The sequence below is a fragment of the Girardinichthys multiradiatus genome, chromosome 1 (assembly GCF_021462225.1).
Source record: "Girardinichthys multiradiatus isolate DD_20200921_A chromosome 1, DD_fGirMul_XY1, whole genome shotgun sequence".
NCBI lineage: Eukaryota > Metazoa > Chordata > Actinopteri > Cyprinodontiformes > Goodeidae > Girardinichthys > Girardinichthys multiradiatus.
Window position 1 is genome coordinate 20,654,910 of NC_061794.1, and position 26,815 is coordinate 20,681,724.

The 26,815-nt window shown below is 39.4% G+C and overlaps 1 protein-coding gene across 5 annotated transcripts in view; it reads right to left on the reverse strand.

Moving 5' to 3' along the window:
- The window catches only part of cntn3a.1 (contactin 3a, tandem duplicate 1), a 137,853-nt gene extending 114,010 nt beyond the window's left edge, over positions 1-23,843 (reverse strand). For all 5 annotated transcript variants that reach the window (XR_007040260.1, XM_047378909.1, XM_047378900.1 and 2 more), the window contains exons 1-2: positions 23,261-23,843; positions 13,839-13,983 (exon numbers count right to left, since the gene is read on the reverse strand). Coding sequence is in view for 4 of the 5 variants with exons in the window: in XM_047378909.1 (XP_047234865.1) it covers positions 13,839-13,893 (55 nt within the window). In the remaining variant the exon portion in view is untranslated. The remainder of the gene's footprint in view (positions 1-13,838; positions 13,984-23,260) is intronic.
- Between the last annotated feature and the right edge of the window lie 2,972 nt (positions 23,844-26,815).

Genomic DNA, 26,815 nt, shown 5'->3' on the forward strand with positions numbered 1-26,815 from the left:
GATAGAAGAAATTTAGAAGTATTAAAAAGATGCAGCCACAAAATGGTAGTAGACTTCACATTTTTATTTAAAAACAATCAGATTTTTTCAACTGTGTTCCATGTAATCACGTCCCGCTCCACCTAACCTGACAATGAGTTAAAAGGAGAAGACAAAAAATAGCTATTTGCGCACTCGCGGCACCGCGAATGCGCAACTACGCGCACAGCCAGAGATGGACTCCATTCTGGAGAAGTCCAGAAGAGCAGTTTAACCTACTCCAGGTTGACCTTCCTTCTTCATTACCTGAAAAGTTACACTGAGCGCCTCAAACGCGGCTCATTTCAGAGCAACAGCGGAGCCAACCAGAGAGAGGGAGCCGTGTGCGTATGTTCAGGAACAGGTGTACGCCGAGCGGTATAACCCGGATGAAGATAGCGGTAAAACCTGAATGCTGACTCGGAATGGGCTAATTGTAAGTTACAGATAGTCACTGATTCACTGGCTGTGATAGAAAACAGTAGCAACCTTCTCTGTGAGCTTCTAGCCGAATTTGCATCATAATGTGAAAATATCTGGTCCTTTATTTCACTCAAAATAAAAGCATTTAATCCTAACGTAGCTGAACACATTAAAAGGTCCTTTATATCAACACATTGAATCTCATAGCTGCAGCCCGTCTTATAGTCTAGTTCTACATGTAGACAGAAAAAAGTGTTGCTCAATAAACCAGGAAAATATCTCCTGGTGCCAGTAAGACGTAGTAGAAAGTTCAAACGTAAGCCTCCCTCTTCTCTTTCATATCTTCTGTGCTGACCCTTTGTGGGGTGCCTAGAGACGACATTGTTGTAAATAAGCGCTATATAAATAAATAAATTGAAACTATCTGTGTAGTTATGCTGTTATAGGCGTAGGCTGCTGGAGGACATAACGACCACTTTCACCCTCTTCGCTACATTCTCACACTACTCTCCAATTTTGCATTATTTGCTGTTATTTCAGCTTTTAACTTTGTTCTCTCTCTTTTATCTTCCTAGAAGCTACACCTGGCCTGACTCTGTGTCTACCTGTGACACCTTTCTGGAGAGGGGCATCGTCCAAGCTTCTGCCAGCAACAACTTAATGCTCACCTTCTACAGATGATCCACTTGGCCCTGTCTTTCAGTGTTTAACCCTTTCTCTCTCCTAGATATAGCAATTGACTCAGCTTTTACTGTGACTAACTCTATGTGCTCTCTTTCAGACTCTAACCTTGAAAACTGGCTCAGAGTTTATCTGTTCTTTCTTTCTAGGTGAAATGACTAAAGGAGCTACATCCATTAACATTTACTTTTCCTTCCCATAGAAAGTACTCCTGGATCAGTGCTTCTTTGTTTTTTTGTGTCTCTGCTCTGTTCTCTCAAACCCCCAGTCGGTCGTGGCAGATGGCCGCTCACACTGAGCCTGGTTCTGCTGGAGGTTTCTTCCTGTTAAAAGGGAGTTTTTCCTCTCCACTGTCGCTACATGCATGCTCAGTATGAGGGAATGCTGCAAAGTCAACACCAGTGACTGTCCACTGTCTCTACATGCTCATCTGGGAGGAGGGAATGCTGCAAGTCACTGACTGGATGCAAACTGCTGGGTTTCCTTAGACAGAAAAACGTTTTATCTAATTTGAATAAATAACTGAATCTGACTGCACTGTTCAATGGTTAGGATTAATTGGAATGTATGAACCTGACTTTTGTGAAGTGCCTTGAGACGACATGTGTTGTGAATTGGCGCTATATAAATAAACTGAATTGAATTGATTCTAAACATGCAGCTCTGGGTTTAAAGATGGAGTATAATTAAGAAATAAATCATAGCAATTAATCACAGGTGGACCATTGATTAGTTAAATATTTTATTTTTCTCAATTACACATGTAATATTTTATAAACTACACTAATTAAACAAGGATACAGTTTTATTGAATGTGAGACATACATACCATATGTATACAGTTATTAATAACTGTAATATTAGTACTGATAAGGTCCAGGATGAGGCTCTATGCAATATTTTAAACACCACAACTTAACACCCTTTCCTCTCAAAGTGTTTAATAGTAAGAACTGCACTAATGTCTAACATGCTCAGTGCAGAACAAAAGACTGTGTTGAAAAATGTTTCATTTATTATTTTTGGCAGGCCAAATTTCTTCAGAAGTGGAATGAAGGGCTGAAAAGATGGCGATAAAAGAGAACAGGTTCATAAAAGAAGGAACAATTTTAATAAATGTTTCGAAAGCTCTTGGCATAATAAAATAAATGTGTTTTAGGATTTTACCATTTGACTTAAGATTTAAGAAAATCAACTTTATACCATTTTCCTTCTTTGAAATGTATTTGAATAAAGACAATGGAGCCTCAGGAGTGGAACACTTAGATGAGAATGTAACGTTTAAAAAACGTAATTTATTTAGATGACAAAAGAAGCACATTTATCTGGCCCAAAGTAAACATCTCTGAGTTTAAGAAAAACGCTTGTCAGCAAAAATTCAGATTAAGTTCTTTTCGAAATACCTCAAAATGTGTCATTATTTGCTTCAGAAAAATGGTTTTTCATCAGCCCTAAACTCTGTTTCTCCTTGTCCTTCATTCAGCTTCTAACAAAAATAAAAAGTAAAATTATTGCAAACCTTTTTTGTTTGATTCGCATTAATTTACATTCAGTCTAAAACCAGCCGAGACAGAGAACTGGTACAATATGTTTTACATTATTTTGATTTTAAATTACCTATAAATTGTCTTATTGAAATCTAAATATTTTGGATCTGGGCTAAAGCCCCCAATGTTTTGAGACCCTAAAAACATCCCTGGTAAAAGATATGACCTTAGTTTATCCTCAATATTGAAAAAATGCCTAATTGTCTGCATAATACGAGCCAAATGGCCAGACTTCACTGATCTTTATTTGTATTTGTACAAAAAAGATAAATAGCTTTTGTTGGAAATATGTTCAAACAACTATGCTTTGAAAATAGTGTTGGAAAAAATATTGTGTTGGACTTTATTCTCTAGTAAATGTCCATTGACAGGTCTTCATGTTTACAAAATCACTGATGAGGTCTTTAAAGGCCGTTTTTCTTTTTTTTTTATTGTTAATTGGCTCTTAATAGGAAGAATTACAAGGCCACCTATCCTTAATGATTTCACTAATATGTTGTTACACTAGTGCTAAAGGTTAAATGTATGATTGTTATGCAATAAACCATTTGGTGTGCAAATCCACATGTTTTGTATTGTACTTCTTCTCTTACTATTCAACTCTGTATTTTATAATCCCATGAAGACTGGGTACCTTTCTGATGCATGGCAGTTCCTGATATTTGTTTCTAATTGGTTTTGATTCTGACTCAGTCATCCACTGTAGGTCATATATTGATAAGAGTCTGTATTCAATCTTTCTGGCTGTAACGTAGGAAAATTCACCTTTAAGCCCTCAGTTTTTTAGATAGCCTGGAGACAATTTCACAATCCTGATATTACGTATAAGTATCCACTTCTACTAAATGTGTCATGATTGATTACTGGCAAAGGGCCGAAACATCTACAAAGTTGAACAGTTTTTATTGCTAGGTCTACAACATCTCAGTGTCAAATGATTGGCAGAAATTACTCAGATGCTGATGGATAAAGGGTGAACATGCTGCTCTCACTGAAACAAGGGCTGCTGATATTGGCTCAAATGGTGTGTTAGTTTTTTTTTGCTTAAGTGTTGTCAAAGAGATGAGAAATTTCAATAGCTGTCCCTATTTTGAAAGCCTAATTTCCCCTTCTAGCAATGTAAACCACTAATGACATTAAAATAGGAGAGTTAAGTATTCCTTGGCCTCAAAATTCCGACAAGATTTTGAAAAAGAAACTGAGGTTTAGCTTAATTTTTTATTCACCAACTGCTTAATTTGAGACTAAAAGAAAGAAACAATTAACTTTCTCAGGTATTTGTATTCAGACAAAATCTCAGTCTCTGAACCATGAACAGTGGAAGACTGAAGGTTCAAAAATTTTATAGGGCAGATTATACAGGGGTTGGACAATGAAACTGAAACACCTGTCATTTTAGTGTGGGAGGTTTCATGGCTAAATTGGACCAGCCTTGTAGCCAGTCTTCATTGATTGCACATTGCACCAGTAAGAGCAGAGTGTGAAGGTTCAATTAGCAGGGTAAGAGCACAGTTTTGCCCAAAATATTGAAATGCACACAACATTATGGGTGACATACCAGAGTTCAAAAGAGGACAAATTGTTGGTGCACGTCTTGCTGGCGCATCTGTGACCAAGACAACAAGTCTTTGTGATGTATCAAGAGCCACGGTATCCAGGGTAATGTCAGCATACCACCAAGAAGGACGAAACACATCCAACAGGATTAACTCTGGACGCAAGAGGAAGCTGTCTGAAAGGGATGTTCGGGTGCTAACCCGGATTGTATCCAAAAAACAAAACCATGGCTGCCCAAATCACGACAGAATTAAATGTGCACCTCAACACTCCTGTTTCCACCAGGACTGTCCGTCAGGAGCTCCACAGGGTCAATATACACAGCCGGGCTGCTATAGCCAAACCTTTGGTCACTCATGCCAATGCCAAACGTCGGTTTCAATGGTGCAAGGAACGCAAATCTTGGGCTGTGGACAATGTGAAACACCTTTACTGTTTCCCCCACATCCGGGAGAGTTACGGTGTGGAGAAGCCCCAAAGAAGTGTACCACCCAGGCTGTTGCATGCCCAGAGTGAAGCATGGGGGTGGATCAGTGATGGTTTGGGCTGCCATATCATGGCATTCCCTTGGCCCAATTCTTGTGCTAGATGGGTGCGTCACTGCCAAGGACTACCGAACCATTCTTGAGGACCATGTGCATCCAATGGTTCAAACATTGTATCCTGAAGGCGGTGGCGTGTATCAGGATGACAATGCACCAATACACACAGCAAGACTGGTGAAAGATTGGCTTGATGAACAATGAAAGTGAAGTTGAACATCTCCCATGGCCTGCACAGTCACCAGATCTAAATATTATTGAGCCACTTTGGGGTGTTTTGGAGGAGCGAGTCAGGAAACGTTTTCCTCCACCAGTATCACGTAGTGACCTGGCCACTATCCTGCAAGAAGAATGGCTTAAAATCCCTTTGACCACTGTGCAGGACTTGTATATGTCATTCCCAAGACGAATTGACGCTGGATTGGCCGCAAAAGGAGGCCCTACACCATACTAATAAATTATTGTGGTCTAAAACCAGGTGTTTCAGTTTCATTGTCCAACCCCTGTAAATTGGAGAACAATAAAAGATTTTTTTTTTTTTTTTTGGTAACTAAAACTAATTCAGGTCTAAATGCATTTCAAAAATGGGATATAATCAGTTATCATTATGGCAATAAATTAAAGCCAGTTTTATTTTTGGTACAACTTATCTGATCTGCATATAAATATCTGTTGTTTTGACATAGAACAGTGTGTATTAAACATTTAGTCTGTACATGCTGTTACAATATTCAGCTTGAAAATTCAATCTTTTTATGATTAGTAAACACTACCATGTCGCTCCGGCAACAACAATCTTTGCTTTGGATGCTGTTACTGATTAAAGAAGACTCAAAGTTAGTTATTTTCAGTGTCAGTAAGGTGTTTAAAATGAAGTCAGGGGAAGCACTGCCACAAAGATGTAAGAAAGAAACTGCATTTTTTTGTATGACATGTCAAGACATGCCTGTGGTTTATACCAGCCGCGAGAAAGTGAGAGAGAGCAAAGCCTTGAGCAGATAACAGTAAGGATGAATGGAGTACAGCAAGTTGTTCTGTTTTGCTTTTGAGGTTTCAACCATGTGATGGTACATTATGGATTTGGAAATGTTGGCAGGGTTTTGGAAATCTCAGAGTGAAGGTAAAGATCTACATCCTCTAGAATGTCTACACTTGTATACTCTAAGAATGCTTGAATGAAACACGCGGGCACAATATAAAGGTAATAATGAAAGATCAGAGTGGTCCTGTCATGCATATGTTCATATTCTTGTCAGATGTGTAGCTTCTAAATCTGAACTACAGACTGAGTGAAGGAGGGGTCTGGAGAGCAATGTTCAGAACGTTATTGCAGTCAACTCCTTCTTCTCAGAAAATAAGATACTGACGTTTGGTTTCACCTCTACATTAAATGCATGTTTAAAACAGTTGTACTTGGCTGTAGTTATTCTTACCTAAACATAAAGATTGTCTCTAAGTTATACAGGTCCTTCTCAAAATATTAGCATATTGTGATAAAGTTCATTATTTTCCATAATGTCATGATGAAAATTTAACATTCATATATTTTAGATTCATTGCACACTAACTGAAATATTTCAGGTCTTTTATTGTCTTATTACGGATGATTTTGGCATACAGCTCATGAAAACCCAAAATTCCTATCTCACACAATTAGCATATCATTAAAAGGGTCTCTAAACGAGCTATGAACCTAATCATCTGAATCAAGGAGTTAACTCTAAACACCCAGCATGGTTCATCACTCAAAACCCCAATCATGGGTAAGACTGCCGACCTGACTGCTGTCCAGAAGGCCACTATTGACACCCTCAAGCAAGAGGGTAAGACACAGAAAGAAATTTCTGAACAAATAGGCTGTTCCCAGAGTGCTGTATCAAGGCACCTCAGTGGGAAGTCTGTGGGAAGGAAAAAATGTGGCAGAAAACGCTGCACAACGAGAAGAGGTGACCGGACCCTGAGGAAGATTGTGGAGAAGGGCCGATTCCAGACCTTGGGGGACCTGCGGAAGCAGTGGACTGAGTCTGGAGTAGAAACATCCAGAGCCACCGTGCACAGGCGTGTGCAGGAAATGGGCTACAGGTGCCGCATTCCCCAGGTCAAGCCACTTTTGAACCAGAGCATTCCCCAGACCTGGGCTACAGAGAAGCAGCACTGGACTGTTGCTCAGTGGTCCAAAGTACTTTTTTCGAATGAAAGCAAATTCTGCATGTCATTCGGAAATCAAGGTGCCAGAGTCTGGAGGAAGACTGGGGAGAAGGAAATGCCAAAATGCCAGAAGTCCAGTGTCAAGTACCCACAGTCAGTGATGGTCTGGGTGCCGTGTCAGCTGCTGGTGTTGGTCCACTGTGTTTTATCAAGGGCAGGGTCAATGCAGCTAGCTATCAGGAGATTTTGGAGCACTTCATGCTTCCATCTGCTGAAAAGCTTTATGGAGATGAAGATTTCATTTTTCAGCACGACCTGGCACCTGCTCACAGTGCCAAAACCACTGGTAAATGGTTTACTGACCATGGTATCACTGTGCTCAATTGGCCTGCCAACTCTCCTGACCTGAACCCCATAGAGAATCTGTGGGATATTGTGAAGAGAACGTTGAGAGACTCAAGACCCAACACTCTGGATGAGCTAAAGGCCGCTATCGAAGCATCCTGGGCCTCCATAAGACCTCAGCAGTGCCACAGGCTGATTGCCTCCATGCCACGCCGCATTGAAGCAGTCATTTCTGCAAAAGGATTCCCGACCAAGTATTGAGTGCATAACTGTACATGTTTATTTGAAGGTTGACGTTGTTTGTATTAAAAACACTTTTCTTTTATTGGTCGGATGAAATATGCTAATTTTGTGAGATAGGAATTTTGGGTTTTCATGAGCTGTATGCCAAAATCATCCGTATTAAGACAATAAAAGACCTGGAATATTTCAGTTAGTGTGCAATGAATCTAAAATATATGAATGTTAAATTTTCATCATGACATTATGGAAAATAATGAACTTTATCACAATATGCTAATATTTTGAGAAGGACCTGTATTTGAGACTGAGATTTTTAAAAAAATGACTTAGTTTAAGCTGGCTTTAGAATATTTTAAAATAAATTTTATTTTTATTGGTTTCAGTCATATTAATGTGTAAGTGTAATTCATTTTCATTGAAGCTAGAATAATCTCTCAAAACACCTCAGCTTTATGCGCCAAGATCCCTCACCTTCTCTGACTGGCCCAAAATCACACCATCTCAAAAAAATTATTTTATAAAGCCATACATCTAACATCACTCAACTTCTCAGCTTTCATGTTCCTAAGATTTTTGTTATATAAAATCACATATCAAAACACAGTAAAAATGCATTACATCCACTTAAGCAAAAGTGAGGATTTTTTCCAACGTTATTTGTTCAAGGAGAAGACATCTGATTGCTGGTAAGAGCCTCAGCAGCAAACCTGAGTAATGTGTTTATGTTTTGTTTTCATTGCTGGCCGCTAAACTGTACCCTTCCGTAATTTCCTCCAATTATTTTTAGCTACTGCATGAAAATTCACTAAACCTTTAGAAAGCAATATTCAAATCAATGTTTTGTATCAAATAAAAGTATTAAATGAACAAGAAGTATATTGTATTTCTTTCAGGGATTTACTTTAATCGTATGATCATATTTCTGTATATTACATTTTTATTCAGAAGGAAATCCAAACTTAACTGACCGCCAACAGGGTGCGGTAGCTCGGACAGACCTCTCCTCTGCTACAATCAGGCAGATCAGCTCTGCTGCACGCTGGCGAACAGCTGATCTATAACACATAACCTGCACTGCAGCTGAGCTGACAATGAAGAGCGGAGATCAGAAAAAAAGCCCAGGCTTAATTATGCAGGGGTATTCGGAAAATACCGGCTCGTTTTGCATCAGGTTTCATTCCCGCCGCTTAGCGATTCGTTTGCTTTATGTTGAGAACATGGGAAATCTCCAACACAAACTTACAATGCTGTGCAAATCTGTCAAGATCATATTTTCTCCTCTGAGATGCGCGTCGTGTATTCACATAAGCAATCACATATATATAGAATATTGATGATGTATTACAGATAATTCCAGTTTCCACAGTCCCTGAATGCAACAGCTGGGAATGTTGTCCAGCCGCTGTGTTGAGCTGTCAGTCATGATTCCTCACCCCCGTGATCTGAGACCCCGCCCCCCACGCCAAAACAGGGCCAAAGGTTTGAAGCCGAAAAAAAAACTTGAATCTGAAAAGTAGTTTTGAACTTGTTTTTTTCCAGTTGTAAAACTTTTTTGCCAGTTTTCAAATTGTTTGGGGGGAGGTTCAAAATAATTTTTCAGGTTCAAATGTTTTCTTTTGAACAAACTTTTATTTTTCAGGTACACATTTTTTTCTTTTGAACAAACTTTTATTTTTCAGGTTCAAATTTTTTTCGTTTGAACAGACTTTATGGCCCCAATTTAGCTCCATAGTATCATCAATCAGAGAAGCAGTCAATGACCCATGGTAATTCTGGAGTACCTGCAGATATCAATGGTTCAGGTAGAGAATCTGTTGACCAGACAACCTTTTGTTGTGCAGTCTGAAAAAAATTGTCAAAATCCAGATATACATCAGATTGAGAATATATGGCGGGAGATTAAGACTGATGGGGGATGATACAACCATCCCCCACGACGCCCCCCAACAGCTGCAGCCACAATCCACCACTCCCACCTCCCCAACCTCAAGAGGGGCCTTGGCACCTCCAACCCCCACCCTGAAGTTCCCCCCCACCAGCCCCCTACACATGCCGGGGACGGCTCTTTCCATCCAGGAGAAGGACGTCAACAAACTCTTAAGGAGACAGAACCCCCGGAAAGCTGCTGGTCCGGATTCTGTCTCACCAGCCAGCCTGAAGCACTGCGCTGATCAGCTGTCTCCAGTCTTCACAGACATTTTTAACACCTCACTGGAGACATGTCATGTGCCAGCCTGCTTCAAGTCCTCCACCATCGTCCCTGTTCCCAAGAAGCCAAGGACCATAGGGCTTAATGACTTCAGACCCGTCGCCCTGACCTCTGTGGTGATGAAGTCCTTTAAGCGCCTTGTGCTCTCACACCTAAAAGACATCACCGACCCCCTCCTGGACCCCCTGCAGTTTGCCTACAGAGCCAACAGGTCTGTAGATAATGCAGTCAACCTAGCCCTTCACTTCATCCTCCGGCACCTGGACTCCACAGGAACCTATGCCAGGATCCTGTTTGTGGATTTCAGCTCTGCCTTCAACACCATTGTCCCAGTTCTGCTACAGGAGAAGCTCTCCCAGCTGAGTGTGCCCGACTCCACCTGCAGGTGGATCACTGACTTCCTGTCTGACAGGAAGCAGCGCGTGAGGCTGGGGAAGCACGTCTCTGACTCCCTGACCATCAGCACCGGTTCCCCCCAAGGCTGTGTTCTCTCTCCTCTGCTCTTCTCCCTGTACACCAACAGCTGCACCTCCAGTCACCAGTCTGTCAAGCTTCTGAAGTTTGCGGACGACACCACCCTGATCGGACTCATCTCTGATGGTGACGAGTCTGCGTACAGATGGGAGGTGGACCATCTGTTGGACTGGTGCAGCCAGAACAACCTTGAGCTCAACGCTCTAAAGACAGTGGAGATGGTTGTGGACTTCAGGCAGAATCCAGCCCCACCTGCCCCCATCACCCTCTGTGACTCCACAATTGACACTGTGGAATCTTTCCGCTTCCTGGGAACCATCATCTCCCAGGATCTCAAGTGGGAGCCAAACATCAGCTCCCTCACCTCCTCCATCACCATCTGGTACGCCGCTGCTACAGCCAAGGATAAGGACAGGCTGCAGCGTGTCATTCGGTCTGCTGAGAAGGTGATTGGCTGCAGTCTACTGTCGCTCCAGGAACTGTACACCTTCAGGACCCTGAAGCGGGCAGGGAAGATTCTGGCTGATCCCTCCCACCCCGGTCACAGACTCTTTGAGACTCTCCCCTCTGGCAGGAGGCTGCGGTCCATCCGGACCAAAACCTCACGCCACAAGAACAGTTTTTTCCCATCTGCCACCAGCCTGGTTAACAAAGCCCGGAAACCACCCTGACATTCTCCCTTACCCCCCCCCCCCCCCCCCCCCCCCCCCCCCCCTTTTTTTGCTGACAGGACACCTGTAACCTGCAACTCTATGCGTTACATTAACGCTCAGCATGGACTCCTGCTTTACTTGCACTGCCATACTTGCACAATGATCACCTGCACTGTTGTATTGCTCTTGCATCTTATACTGCTCTACATTTACTCTCACTCACTTAAAACTGTGCACATATATTTATATTATATTGTAGATATGTTTATACTGTTTAATTTGTACTGTATTGCACCGACTACGCCAAAACAAATTCCTTGTATGTCCAAAAACGTACTTGGCAATAAAGCTTTTCTGATTCTGATTCTGATTCTGATTATTTGTAAAGTTTTTTTTAAACTTTGGATAATTTTCCATCCACTTCACAGTTATGCCCAACTTTGTGTTGTTCTATTGTATGTAAGTTTGCGGCTGTGACAAGACAAAATGTACAAGGGTCGCAAATACTTTTGAAAGATGCCATAAAATAATCTATAATTGTTATATATGATTTCTCTACCACACACATATTTAGATTGGGGTAATTTTCTTTTTCAAATCCAGACAGTCGATTTAGGGCTGCAAGACAACAGCTGCATGTTAGCGGTGCAGTATCTGTGGCTGCAAACAGAATCCTTCCGTTTATCAGTCTCATCCTGCTCTACTCACTCATTCATAGTACACGCCCCTGCCTCAGGCTGTTCAGACCCTCAGAGAGGAATAAGAGAAGAGGTGGTTAACTTTACATGAACTCGCTTTGGGAATGCCTTCCCCTCAGCTCGTGTGCCCTCCCACACAGCCAATGCCCATTGTCTGGGAAAAAGAACAACACCTCGGTGTATGGATAAATAACCTATAGCCAAGTAAAACACTGACACTTTGGCCTTTCTCTTCGCAGCATTGAAGGTTTACATATTAAAACACTTGACATGCTTCATAGATTTTTTTCTTGTGCTGAAGACAGAGGCTTCAGGCGTCTAGGGTTATATTGCAACATAGTTGCTTGTAAGTAGAGCACATGTAATGGAAGCCCACACTGAATATTAATGCTCAGTTACTATGTGTTCCTGCAGAGCATCGGCCTCAAGAGCGGGACAAGAACTGTGCAGCACAATGGTTTGCAGAAACAATTTTGCCCCTGTTCCACTGTCAAGCACCAAATTGCTCTGAATTGATAACCATGACATTGATTTGTGCCACTAATGATTGGAAGATTAGATCATGTGGTCTGACACAGAAAGTAGGTCTGAAAAGCCTTATTGAAGCAGTTTTTCTGAAACAGATACTGTCAGGTTTGAGGCATGTTTTTGAAGAACTCCCAGCATCTGTGTATTTGGAAGAATGCTCAAGCAGGATAAATTGGCTGATCTGGAATTTTGGTGTAGATCCTAATCCAGTGAGCAGCAATTCCCAAAGGAAAGCCTAATCAGGCATACAGAGATGTGTTTGGATTTAGCGATAAGTTGTGCTAATTGCCATGTACACAGATTTAGATGGCGACGTGCTCTTGCGCTTTAAGGAAAAAGGAACACACACAAAGCCAACTTGCACAGTGACAGTCGCCAGCTCTCACATGCACACACAGTAATTATTTTTTGGTCTCAGTCATGAGGGGGGCTGCTGATTTTGAATGAGGCAACATGAAAAGATTACTCTTTCCTCAAGACACTTTACTCTTGCTGTAAAGCTCTCATTCATCCTGTTCTCAGCTTCAGGATCCGACGTTCTGAGGAGAACTCCTATTTGACCCAGAACAGCTTCTAAAGGGAAGAAAATTAAGTCTCTCATTAAAAGCTAGATCAATGACAAGATTTCTGTACCACGACCAAGGCAGTCTCAATTAGGAAAACAATTGAGGCACTCTTTAAAATTAATGACTGCACAGACAACTGCTACATGGTGGCTGTCTCTCAGATATGGAAACTCAGCAGCTTACTTTTCAGCAGAATTGACCTGCAGTTTTTAAGCCTCACACTTTAAGGGATATAACTTTCTCAACATCTTTAGAGGTTTACATACGCTTTGGTCACTCTTTGTCAAGAGTTCAAATATTTGTTCTTTATTAAAATTTTAAAACGGTGTGATTCCACAAAAGTTGTGCTTTTTCTTGCAAAAAAATGTACACCTCTCAAACTACAACTGAAAGATTCTGTGTATTTTATGGAATTTTTATGTAATAGTCAAACACAAAGCAGTGCATAACTGTGAAATGGAAGGAAAATGATCCATGGTTTGCAACATTTTTATAAATAAATATCTGAAAAGTGTGGCATGCATTGGTATTCTGACCCATTTACTCTAAAACAAATTAAATCCAGTGCAATCAATCAGCTTCAGAAATCACTTAATTACTAAACAGAGCCTAGCCCTAACCCTAATTTTAACTTAATCAAAATCCATATCTTTGCAGGATTCCCAAATGTTTGTTATAAATATTACGGAACAAACGGCATCATTAAAAGCATGGAACACAGCAGACAGGTCACAGATAATGTTGTGAAGAAGTTAAATGCAGGGTTAGATTTTTAAAACAAAACCCTAAACAAATGGCCAGAGCTGAGTTTGATCAAAGCATATACACGTGTTAGGATAGCCTAGTCACAGTCCAGACATAAATTCAGCTGAGAATCTATGTCAAAACTTAATGTTCACAAAAGCTATCTATCTTATCTGACTAAATTTGAGCAATTCTGCTCAGAAGAATCGATAAAAATATAATTCTTTAAATCTGCAAAGCTTGTAGAGAAGTATGCCACGATACTTGCTGCTGTTTTAACATAGAAAGATAGAACAGGAGCTAAAAACATTCGTATGATGCAATTTTTTGTTTTTGTATTTGTAAATACATACTAAAGTTTGTGGTTGTAATGCGACAAAGTGTAAAGAAGTTTTATATTTTTGCAAGCCACTGCAATTATCCAAGAAACAACAGGACAGATTTTATGTTTGGGAGACTTACCTGCCAGACACTCCACCAATGGCAGTAGCACTATAAGTTTCCATAGCAACTCCATTTTAATGGTCTCAGGTCAGAACAAGCTGAGATCCAATCACAGATGCATATAGTTCTGGCGTTTTCCTTTCCAGTAATGTTCACTGTTCATCTGTCAGATAAAAAGAAAAGGAGAATGGAAGTAATCGTCAGTCACAATCACCAGTCTCATTAACAAGGACAGTTACATGAAGTCCTTGAAAGAAAAACATAAAGGAGATTCTGAAAACTTTGCTAATAGTAACATTTTATATATTTACAGAAATATGAAGGTGATATTTAATAGCACTTGTTGTTAAGTATGCTTAAGTAAGCTTAATATTGCAGAACAGATAATGTGCCTTCACGAGAAGCACAAAGGGACACAAAGGGATTGCTTTCTTTTGCTTAAACCTGCTGAGACAAAAACAAAAGTCAGCCCGGTTGTCAGACACAACCCTAGCATGTAATAAAGCATTGTACCGGCTCCTTGAATTCGTCTTAGCCGGATTATGTATTGTGACATAAAGAGCTGACTGTATGTAGACCATTTTCTAGTCTCCCCATGGAGACTTGCAATTGATTTTTGTTTTGCTCTTTGCTGTAATTCATCTCAGCTTTACCTCAAATGAAGCCCCCCCCCCCACCCACCACAAAAAATGATGTGAACTGATAATGAGAGTCATTCCTACCCCGCTAACAAATAAACAGAGATCTAGTTATTTGTCTAAATACTTCCAATGTTGCCAGCATGTTGATAGCCGAGATCCTCTCCTTGGTAATGCGTCAGATAAATGTTTGCTAATGGGAGGCTAGTTATAGAGAGAGAAAGCGTAATGGGAGGAAATTAGGTATTGCCTTTGTTCAAACTGGCTCTCCTTGGTACATTTACCTGACTGATGGTGCAGCTTCCTCTGACTACACACCATCAGCAGGGTGATAGGAATGGCAGGAAGAAATTAATAGGAACGCAAAGTATAGTCTATCAAGAGGAGAGAGTACAAAAAAAAGAAACAGGGACAACTGAAAGATTATACCCTTATACTTTCCCAGTTATCTGCACGCCTCCTATCTTTGCAGCACCGAAAGGCATGACAGAGCATACTGATGCTTATGTGAGTATATCAACAGCTTCCCCTGACACGTCTGCCTGCACTACCCCTCTTTCCTGCATGTAGCATTAAAGGCAGCACATTTTTTCCCTATAAATCTCATTATGGAGATTAGGTTTAGAGTGCCAACTTAGTTCCAACTTATCTTGCAGTTATTAGGATGCAAATGTCATGAGTAACTGTTGGCTTTTAATAATAAAACAGAAAGAATTCAAATCCCTCTTTTTTGCTCCTGGATATTTTTGGAGTTCTCCGCCTTTGAGGGAATCATTGTGAAATGCGCTGAATAAATTATTTTGTAAAATGCATTTAAGAGAAAAAAAAACATAGGACTCTGGAAATTCAGCAAAGCTTTATTTTAACTTCAAACATATGCATCTTTTTAATGTTGCCCAATATTTGTATGCATAGTAATTAAGTCAAATGTATTTCTTCTGATAATGTAGATGTGTGGGTGTCACGTTTGTTTGCAGATTGAGCTGTCTCTGCAATTTGTTACACACACATATAAAAAGTGTCTTCAGAATCTGTTAAAGTAATTGTTTTGTCAGCCATGTAAATGTTTTACCGTCTGGTCATCTAATATTAATTTATCTACTCTTGACAGCAAAACAAGTGAACTCTGCCAGAGTATATGAAGTGCCGTGACACTCATTCATATCTGCTGGCCTCTGACAGCAATCCCTTGATCTCTATTATTCAGCAAGCCCTGAGACAAGACATCAGACTGTAGAGCTGAAGAGGCGGGTGGGGGAAGTAAAAGAAATCCGTTTGATCCGACGAAGCTCAGCACTAAGATGACGGGGGAGTCCGGGAGTGTCCGCATCTGTATTTGACTTCTTATTCAATACAAATTAATTACCCCCATGCCCTTCAGTGCTCGTGACAAGGCCGATGGCTCACTTTCATCGCAAGCAGATTCTGCCATTTGTTTGCCATATGAGATGAAAGTTAATGATACGGAAGGCTTTCAAACTTTGCCTTTCAAGTTTCAACCTCTTTCATGTCGCTGAAGTAGTCAAAACTTGAGAAATGGGATATGAGTCACACTGAAATGACAGTGCAGGCTTGAATGTTTCCCCCCAGATTGCACAAACTGTGCTGCATTTAAATGTAATGGCAAAAAAAGTCTGACCCTCATTTCACAAATGTACATGATACACAGTTGAGACCAGATATTTACATTCACAGTATAAAAACTAATTTCCTTTTTTTTTTTCTAACTGACTGAGATTAAATCAGACAGTATTTTTCATGTTTAGGTCAGTCAGAATTGCCAATGTTATCTTCATTTGCTAAATGCCGGAAGAAGTAGAGAGAAACATTTTATTAGTTTTATTAGTTTATTAGTTACTATGACTTTGGACAACTGGGGGGAAACCCCAATTGATGATTTCATTGTCTTGTTAGCCTCTGGTTGAAATACAGCATGTGAGTTAAATCAGAAGAAACATGTTTTATTTCTTCTTATTCATGGTTAATGTTTCAGTGAGAGAATTCTCAGCTAAAGCCACACTTAAAAGCTTAAGAAATAATTCTCAGTATTGCATGCTTTTATTTCATGTATTTTGCATGAAAATAACAACAGTCAGTTAAAATGGTTTGTCCTTATTGCTCTGATTGGTATGTCGGCCTTATAATTAAAGCTTGAAGAAGTGAATAAACTGAATACAAAAACTGAAAGAAACATTTCCTTGGCCTTTTTCATGGCTTGCCAGTGGGGCTACAGTGGGTCCTGAACTATAATTATTTGAAAACCACTACAATAGAAAGTCTGTGACAAACTTTAAATAGGACTTCTCATGTCTTATGGCTTTCTTTTAACAATTTAAAAAAAATTAATGGGCCACTCCTGTCAACAAATTTTCCCACCTGAACTATGGATCTCTGCAGTTTCTCCAGACTTAACATGGGCCTCTTGGCAGCTTTTGTGATTAATTTTCTTGTTGTCAGCCATTTCAGTTTTGGCTAACAGCCATGACTTGGTAAGTAAAAATTTAAGTTTATGGTCAAAAGGTGAGAAAAGGTGAAAATGTACAAGGAATAGGAGTCCTTTTGCGAGGTACCGTATGTGTTATTGCTTTAAAAATACCTTCTTAATGGCTAAGGAGACTCAGGATTTTAAATCACATCAATGTCAAGTTCAAATTACAAATGCACAAAATAAACATTGACAAGGACTATATACATTAATTACTAATTTGCTTTCATTAAATGAATTAATTACCATGACAGAGAAAAAAAATTGACAATATACTCATAAATAATAGACATTACATAAATTTGTAACATTTGAAATGCAGCTGCAGAGGCAGAAGTTTCAGATTAGTGGAGATAAAAAAAATCTTTAAAGTTTCGATGTCAGAAGAGTGACCTCTATTCCTCTGACAGCACCAGCTGGAGTTGACCACAGTCTGTAATTCAGTCAGACACAGAAGCTGACAGCCTTGTCAGCTGATTTGACCCTGATCGCTACGCCCCATCTTTCAGTTGCCATCAATTTTTCAAGGCTCAAAAGTGTATTAACAGGACTGTACTCCAGGTCCCATTTGCTTGAAGAGTCCAGATGAAGATAAAGTTCACACTGAGCGCAAATGCAGGAGCATCCCACTCACAATCACACCCAGCTTTGAATCATGAATGAGGCCAGACTCCTACACTCTGCAAGAAACGAGACAAGAGGCGAAAAAATAGAACACAATGCCGCATCTTTAATCAGCTGTGTTGTAACTTCATTTGATCGCAAGCTAGATCATGCTTTCCCACACATTTTTGATTTTATCTTATCTTCTTTTATTTTACATATATAAATATATTATTCCAATTGTAATTTGTTTTAGTGTTGTGAAGCACTTTGTGATATGTGTCTTGAGAGGTGCTATATAAATACAATTTTACTTACTTACTTACTTACATTTCTTTTCAATGACACGTGAGGGTCTGAGTAGAAAATCCTTCTAATCTTGCATATTCTGATTTAACGAAAACATTAAGTCCTAACTGTTGGAATCTTTAAGACATGCATAGAAAGACTTGTGCTTCAGATTATACATATCTGTTATGGCTTTTGTTTGCTAATTTGCATGCAAAATCTGCTTGTAGTTGTAATTAAATTCAAACATTTTAACAATATTTCTGTTTTTCAAGAATTTATGTTTATATATCCTGAAATTCCAAAACAATCTTAAACTAAAGGTTTATTTTGTCAAGATATTTATTTTCCTTCCTTACAAAGGTAGCACCGGGGGAGCAGAGGCAGTGCCAATATATTCCTCAGCCAAAAATCTCGCTCAAGAAGTGGCACAAGACAAAGAGACTAATAGTGTTTTGATCTAAGCACACAAGCCGGAGGCATGACATAACACATGCCAGCTTCTTCATTTCTCCAACCCACACCAGGGGTGCGCCACCAAAGTGCTCATCTCAGTCTCCCCTGTGACAAGAGCAACTGAAATAAATTGAGCAGTTCTTCCAGCTCTCTTGCATGCTCCAAACACATTTCCAAAATCTGAAAGATTTTGATGAACTTCAGAAGTTATGCGCGCAGAACCTGAGGAACACTCATCCAAGATATACTGAAGTAAGTAATAAGTTAGCTGGTAAATGGCTGCCTTCTGCATAGCACTTTGTAAAACTTCGTCTTACAGCTAATCCAAGCCCTAAAGATGTTTTTCAAAGTTCAAGTAAGTAGAAGTCTAGAACCTCTGCCTTTACTGAAGAAATGATTAATGAATCCATTTAAAAGCCTGTCAGTTAAACCCAATCTCCAACTACACATACTTATGAAAAAACTTGAACTCAGCAGCTAACAACATGTGGGTTTCAAGTAAGATGGTAATTTAAAAGTAAGATGATTTCACCTTAAGCATTCAAAGACCTTCTTAGATGTTGCAAACTATGGGCTATTAGACACCATCAAAAACCATTGATGATAGAATACTGATCAGAGATTGCACTTCTTGGAACCTCCATAAAGACAATTTCCACCTGCCAACTCTGGCATATGCCTGCCCAAGAAAACTCTGCAGTGCAGAATGAAGCAACATACTTTTTTTTTTTAAATGTAAGGCAACCTCTGCCATTTTATGTTTTTGTATTCTGTGTCCCCTGCTTATTAATTTTTTTTGTACAGTACTTTGGTTGGCCTTGTTGCTGTTTTACTGGGCTTTAAAAATAAAGTGGTATGGCATGGTAAAACAATAATTGTATGAAGTCAGAGGTCATGTTATTATTTATTAACATTTTAGGTTCCAGCATATAGCTGAGCCCATTATTCAAACTTCTGGCAGATTTAGGTTTAAAGCAATCTATTAATTTTACCAACATGTTTCTTACAACTGGAAGTAATATTAACCCTTTTGAGAGGCCCAGCCATGGTCTTGACTTGAATCTGACCGAGAATTGGTAGAGGAGGATTAAAATTAAGGTGATGGCAGGCAGGCGTTCAAACCTTAAAGACTTTGAGCTCACCAATGATAAATTGGCTAAAATATCAGTGGAAACATGCAAAAAGCTGGTCAGCAATTATAGGAAGGGAAAAAAAGATTTTTCCATTGATTATTCAGAAGGGTATAGTGTTTTATTATCTTTTTAGAAATGTCTGTCTCATTTCCTATTTGAAACATCTTGGTTGAATGAAAATAATTTCACATCTAAATCTGCCAGGGATATGAAAGATTTTGGGCCTAACTGTAGTTCTCGCACAAATATACAAGGTATTATGGGTTTAGAGTCAAAATAATTCTTTTTAGAACAACACATAAGTCTCCTTGGTACTAGGAAATCATGCAACTGAAATAATTTTTACAATATTATTTATGTTTAAGCGAGTTATCATATTTCACGTAGGTTGCATTGCTGACTAAAACCATGAGGCTGTAATTTACAGCTATTTTAGATGTCCCAAATGACCGACAGTTGTCTTAGGATATCAAGCCCCTTCTATTATATAACAGAAGTTATTTTAAACACTTAAAGCATTGTTCTATGTCTAGTAAGAATTGTCTGGTTTACATTATCAAATATATCAAGGCTCCAAAAAGTTATGTTTTCAAAGACAAACATTTTCCCTCATACCATTTCTATGGTTTGCAATCCTTCTATTTAAGGCCAGAGAAAGTGCTGGAGTAAACTGTGTATTACTCGGGTGATTGAAGCACTGAGTAATGCAGCACTGCCCCTACCCCAGCTGTTGCTATGCACTGCTTGGTGACAGAAGCCTCTCACAGTTCTCAGTTGCTTACAAGAAAAATACCAATGTCATAACAAACATTATTATAATATTAATAATCAATATGTTACATTATTGTAGCAGCAGCAAATATTTGTATGTTTGTTTTGAAAAGCCAATTAGACCATAATATAAATTTTTGTTTGAAATCTTTGCTTCGTGACAATGTAATATAGTGATATTTTTACTTTATGGTTACCATGAAATCCTACACCAGGCCTATGCAAAGCGCAGCAAAGTTTCAGTTTTTAAAGATCAGCAATATCAGTATCAGTATTGGTAAATATTGTTCACTATATTTCATTTATTCAAAAAGACATTTTCCCTTGTATATTTATGCCAGCATATTTATTCACTTTCCTCTTCTGCTATTCCCCTAAAGACTACCAAATGGTGCCCATCCCTTCCACAACCCATGGTTGATTTTGTTTTGGTGGTGGCATTTTCCCCAAGGCATGTTTTCACTGCCATTTCTCTGTTTGATTACCTGCCAACAAGATCACACAAGAGAACTACAAAGCCGAAAGTCATGAAACTAAGCTGAGAGATAATCATACACTCTCATTCAGCAAGCACTCTAATTGTTTTCAATTGGTACTGTTTTTTTATTGACCCAGTACTTACACACTAATTAGTTTACAGTAGGCAATCTAAACACAACTGCAAATAGAAGAATATGCTAGCATTACTGTATTTAAAAAGGATGCACAGTAGAACAAATGGGTCAGTATCCGCCAAAGATTTGTGTTACAAACACTGTATAGGAACACAACGTTTTTTTTCTCACTGCCTGACGTTAAATCAAACTAATCCCTTTTTCTGTGGGGTGCCACATGGCTCAGAAGAGGCATATACAGAGGCTATAGTCCTTAATGCAGCTGTCCAAAGTTCAATTCCCAACCCACAAACTCTTCAGAAAAAACATGTTTCTTTTTTTTAGGATTGGTTAGCATTACCAAAAGTATTTATATTTGCTAAACGGCAGAATAATGAGACAAAGTATTTTTTATAATAATTTTAAATAAACATCAAGACAGGGGTTTATATGCACTATATTACCAAAGGCATTTGTCTACTTTTACATGTACATGTACTTTGATGACATCCTATTCATAACCTATAATGCTAAATTTGTTGATGGACCCACCGTTGCCTGCAACAGCAACTGCAACTGTTCTGTGATCATCTTCCACAAGATTTAAGAGTGTGTTCATAGTTAGATGAGAAAACCAGAATGGCAGCCTCCGCTCTAATTCATACCCCAAAGGGGTTGAAGAAGGTTGAGGTCAAGACTGTACAGGCCAGTCAAGTTTCACCACACCAAACTTTATACACCTGCAGCCATGGAAGTCGTTGGAACACAAGAATTCATTGATTTGGTGGTGTGACCCAATACTTTTGGCAAAATAGTGTAAAGTATTTGATAGAACCGCCTTTTATGACTTATGACCTGGATCAACCATTTCGGTTATCCTTCCACAAGCTTCTCACAATAGGGATTGAGTTCCTAACAGAACTGGTGTGTGTTTGTAGGCTGCTTTGTTCACTTACAGCTTTTTTAGGTTTGCCCACAAATTTTCTAATAAATTCGACATGAGTTCTTTGTAAATGCCACTTCAAGACATAGAGATTGTTATCTTTTCAGTCATAGTAACCAAGGCTGACCCAGATTTGTGGATGGCCCACACTTGGTATTTTTTAGATTTCTCTATCATGCATTACAGGGAAACAGTGTGTTAAAGGTGCTGCCTCAAAATACATCCACAGATGTGTCTCCATTTAACTCTAATGTTGTAAATTAGCCTATCAGAAGCTTACAAAGACATGACATCAACATCTGGGCTCTCTGAAATTGTCTAAAGGCATACTGATCTAAATGTAAACTATAAAATTTAAAGAAAAGTAAAACATACTCTAAAAAACCATTCTCTCATTATTCTGGGATTTAGCTAATTGAAATAATTTCCATAATTCCAACAGATCTAAAAATAGAATAGTTTAGTTTAATGTAATGAAACTGTGGAAAAAACAATTATGTCTTCTTATATCGTAAATGTAAATCTATGGTTTGAGCTGAATCCATCAGAATGCATTTGAATTATTCATAATCAACCGCTCCTCATTCAATGCACAGATTTTCCTCCTCACTCTGGGCATCAGGCTGCACTCAGTGGGGTGCTTTGAACTCCAAATTCACCCTCTGCCTCTCTATGAGCGAATGACATAATGAAACTTCCCCAAAGAGATGAGTTGTAGCTCGACTATTCCAATCCCTTTAAGAAAAGGAAGTGTAAGTGCATTGAAGAGCGTACTGTTTAGCAGAGGCAGTCTGACAGCTAAACCAGAAGCATGCAGCTGTCTCTTTGTTAATGTTAAATAAAAGTCCTGTTTACAGACTTCACTAAGAAAAGGGCATACATAGTATGTCACAGAAATCCACTTCACTTTCCATTTACCTAATTGCAGAATTATAAGCTCCCTCTAGACATCCTTCTCAGACATATGGACATTTGATTTTTAGGAGAGTAACTACTTCCAGCAGAAGTACTTCGGACAATCTGAAGCAATCAAGCTGGCTGCAATCAAAGAAAGGTAAGAGATGATGAGACTGGAGTGAATCCAATTCCCAATGAATTACAGGCGACAATGAGTTTTGCCAGGGGAGATTTAAATAAGAAACACTTGGTAGGTGGATGTTAGCCGTCTTATTTAGAAAAAAAAAGGCTCCATGCTCTAAATTTGTGGGCACAGCAATTAGAGGAGGCAGAGATTATTATTACTAATATTATTATATTGTGACACAACTCTGCTGGGTTGCGAATATTGTAACCTGTTAGACGGCCATAAGGACAATATTGCCTGACAAGTGCAGTTACTCCATGTGCTGCTTAGTATTATCGGTGATATTAATTTAACAACGCATCAAAATAGTAGCTTTAAATCTAATGATGTTCAAAATGTCAGATTTGTAAGCAGTGTAAGTTGCACTGTAGATGAATGCACACACGACACAGCAGACAACAATGAAACAGTAATGTTGAATTGAATAAGTGATATTGAATGTTTACCTGAATATATCTCCAGCGGCGCTTGCTGATGCTTATCTGTTTCAGTATATCCATGTCACTGTGCGTCTTTCATCTCCTGATGGCTCCAGCCCCGCATCTCTCATCTGCATCTGAGTCCAAAGCGATAGTCTAAGTTCTTCTCTCGTAGAAACGGGTTCCCCCAACTCCTCTTTGGCTTTAACTAACAATGTTGGCGTGCATTTTTTCCATCCTCCAAAGAAAAATGTTCATAAAGTCAAAACAGTTGCTTTCCACCGCTCTTGCCTCCCCGCTGCAATGCACTCTCCTTGTGTCCCCCGATACACACATTGGTTACAGCGACAGACCTGCTCGCCTCGCCGGGAGGCAGGCAGGCAAGTACCTAAAACCAAACCCGGTGCGGTGTATTCAGACGAGGACTTGAAGTTTTTTTTTGTTTTTTTTCTTCACATTTCAATGTCTGACAGGTTTTCAATTATTTTATAAAAAGGATTCGCAGTCTGACTTGCACCGGTTTCCGATCCGAGAGTGCCGATATGGCAGGAGGACGCAGCCCTAATAACTGCGTGCGTGTGCGGCAGCAGGCGGCGCGGCACTCGGGACATCAGAGGTGGATCCACAAGAAGGATCATAGCACGTTTTTTAGGCTACACCCAGAACCACACTAGAGAAATACATTTTTTTAAATGGTATAAACCCGTTTAAAAAGTAATGGAATGAATTTGGTAAACTTGTGTTTGGAATAATAATGTTAAAAATCCTAAATGAGAAATTGAAAAGGGCTAAACGATTAATTAATTAATAAATTATTGAGAAACCTAACAGGTACTACAACATAACTGATGAACACTTCATCTAATTCACTTTTTCACATGTTTTCACATTACAACCACAAACAACCATCTATTTTACTAGGATTTTTTTCTGACAAACCAAAAAAATGTATTGCACAATTGTGTGTGACTGATTACAATTACTTTTTACAAATAAATACTAATACAAATCTAATACAGGTCCTTCTCAAAATATTAGCATATTGTGATAAAGTTCATTATTTTCCATAATGTCATGATGAAAATTTAACATTCATATATTTTAGATTCATTGCACACTACCTGAAATATTTCAGGTCTATTATTGTCTTAATACGGATGATTTTGGCATACAGCTCATGAAAACCCAAAATTCCTATCTCACAAAATTAGCATATCATTAAAAGGGTCTCTAAACGAGCTATGAACCTAATCATCTGAATCACCAAGTTAACTCTAAACACCTGCAAAAGATTCCTAAGGCCTTTAAAACTCCCAGCATGGTTAATCACTCAAAACCCCAATCATGGGTAAGACTGCCGACCTGACTGCTGTCCAGAAGGCCACTATTGACACCCTCAAGCAAGAGGGTAAGACACAGAAAGACATTTCTGAACGAATAGACTGTTCCCAGAGTGCTGTATCAAGGCACCTCAGTGGGAAGTCTGTGGGAAGGAAAACGTGTGGCAGAAAACGCTGCACAACGAGAAGAGGTGACCGGACCCTGAGGAAGATTGTGGAGAAGGGCCGATTCCAGACCTTGGGGGACCTGCGGAACCAGTGGACTGAGTCTGGAGTAGAAACATCCAGAGCCGCCGTGCACAGGCGTGTGCAGGAAATGGGTTACAGGTGCCGCATTCCCCAGGTCAAGCCACTTTTGAACCAGAAACAGCAGCAGAAGCGCCTGACCTGGGCTACAGAGAAGCAGCACTGGACTGTTGCTCAGTGGTCCAAAGTACTTTTTTCGGATGAAAGCAAATTCTGCATGTCATTCGGAAATCAAGGTGCCAGAGTCTGGAGGAAGACTGGGGAGAAGGAAATGCCAAAATGCCAGAAGTCCAGTGTCAAGTACCCACAGTCAGTGATGGTCTGGGGTGCCGTGTCAGCTGCTGGTGTTGGTCCACTGTGTTTTATCAAGGGCAGGGTCAATGCAGCTAGCTATCAGGAGATTTTGGAGCACTTCATGCTTCCATCTGCTGAAAAGCTTTATGGAGATGAAGATTTCATTTTTCAGCACGACCTGGCACCTGCTCACAGTGCCAAAACCACTGGTAAATGGTTTACTGACCATGGTATCACTGTGCTCAATTGGCCTGCCAACTCTCCTGACCTGAACCCCATAGAGAATCTGTGGGATATTGTGAAGAGAACGTTGAGAGACTCAAGACCCAACACTCTGGATGAGCTAAAGGCCGCTATCGAAGCATCCTGGGCCTCCATAAGACCTCAGCAGTGCCACAGGCTGATTGCCTCCATGACACGCCGCATTGAAGCAGTCATTTCTGCCAAAGGATTCCCGACCAAGTATTGAGTGCATAACTGTACATGATTATTTGAAGGTTGACGTTTTTTGTATTAAAAACACTTTTCTTTTATTGGTCGGATGAAATATGCTAATTTTGTGAGATAGGAATTTTGGGTTTTCATGAGCTGTATGCCAAAATCATCCGTATTAAGACAATAAAAGACCTGAAATATTTCAGTTAGTGTGCAATGAATCTAAAATATATGAATTTTTAATTTTTATCATGACATTATGGAAAATAATTAACTTTATCACAATATGCTAATATTTTGAGAAGGACCTGTAGGTGGTGAATACTTTTTATATTAAACCCTATTTACTCTGATACTGGGCACTTCCCTTAACCTTAATACTTCATATAGTTCACTTGAGAGTAATGCAATTGTAGTACATATAACTGTTCTTTAAAGGTTTCAGAGGTTTGTTAGACAACAAACATCATCATGAAGACAAAGGAAAAAAGTTGTGGAGTAGTTTAGGAGTAGTTATATTTTTAACATGTTACTGAGCACTGTTCAATCCCAGAAGTTGATAAGAGAATTGCACAACTGCAAATCTACCAAGACATCCACTTAAACTAACTGGACAATCAAGGAAAGCATTAATCAGAGAAGTATCCAAGAGGCCATGGTGACTCTAAAAGCTGCAGAGATCCATAGCTCTTCACTGTGAAACATGGTGGTGGTAGTATCATCCTCTGGGGATGTTTTTCTTCATCCGGGGCAAGGAAGCAGATGGTGGGAAGGCTATTTGTTTGCTTGATGATTTCTAATTTAGTTGTCATTAGAAATCTTTAGGGGATTGTATAAAGTAATATGCATTGCTTAGGGTATCTTGATTGCTCTCACTTACTAACTCAATTTCTTCATCATCTTCCGATAAATACAAAGTGGTGCAGCATACTGTTAGAACCTAACATTCAGAGGCTTTGACTTTAACACCAAGATGTATTTAATATGAGCAAAATTGATCAACATCTAAGAAGAGTCTCTCTTGACAGTGGTAATGTAGTACGTCTGAATGGTAGCTAATCTTTATGATCAAAAACGTTTGCAACTGATCAGTTTGAAGCAAATCCAACACAAACGGGCCAAAAAATTAATCAATTTAGGAATTGTATAATCTAAAGGAGTGTTAACCTGTATTGCAACATTTTAAACTTGGTATGCTGGACAATCTGTGATGCTATGGGTCTACTTCTCTGCCCTAGGAACGTTGTTATAGTGCAAGGTATTAGAA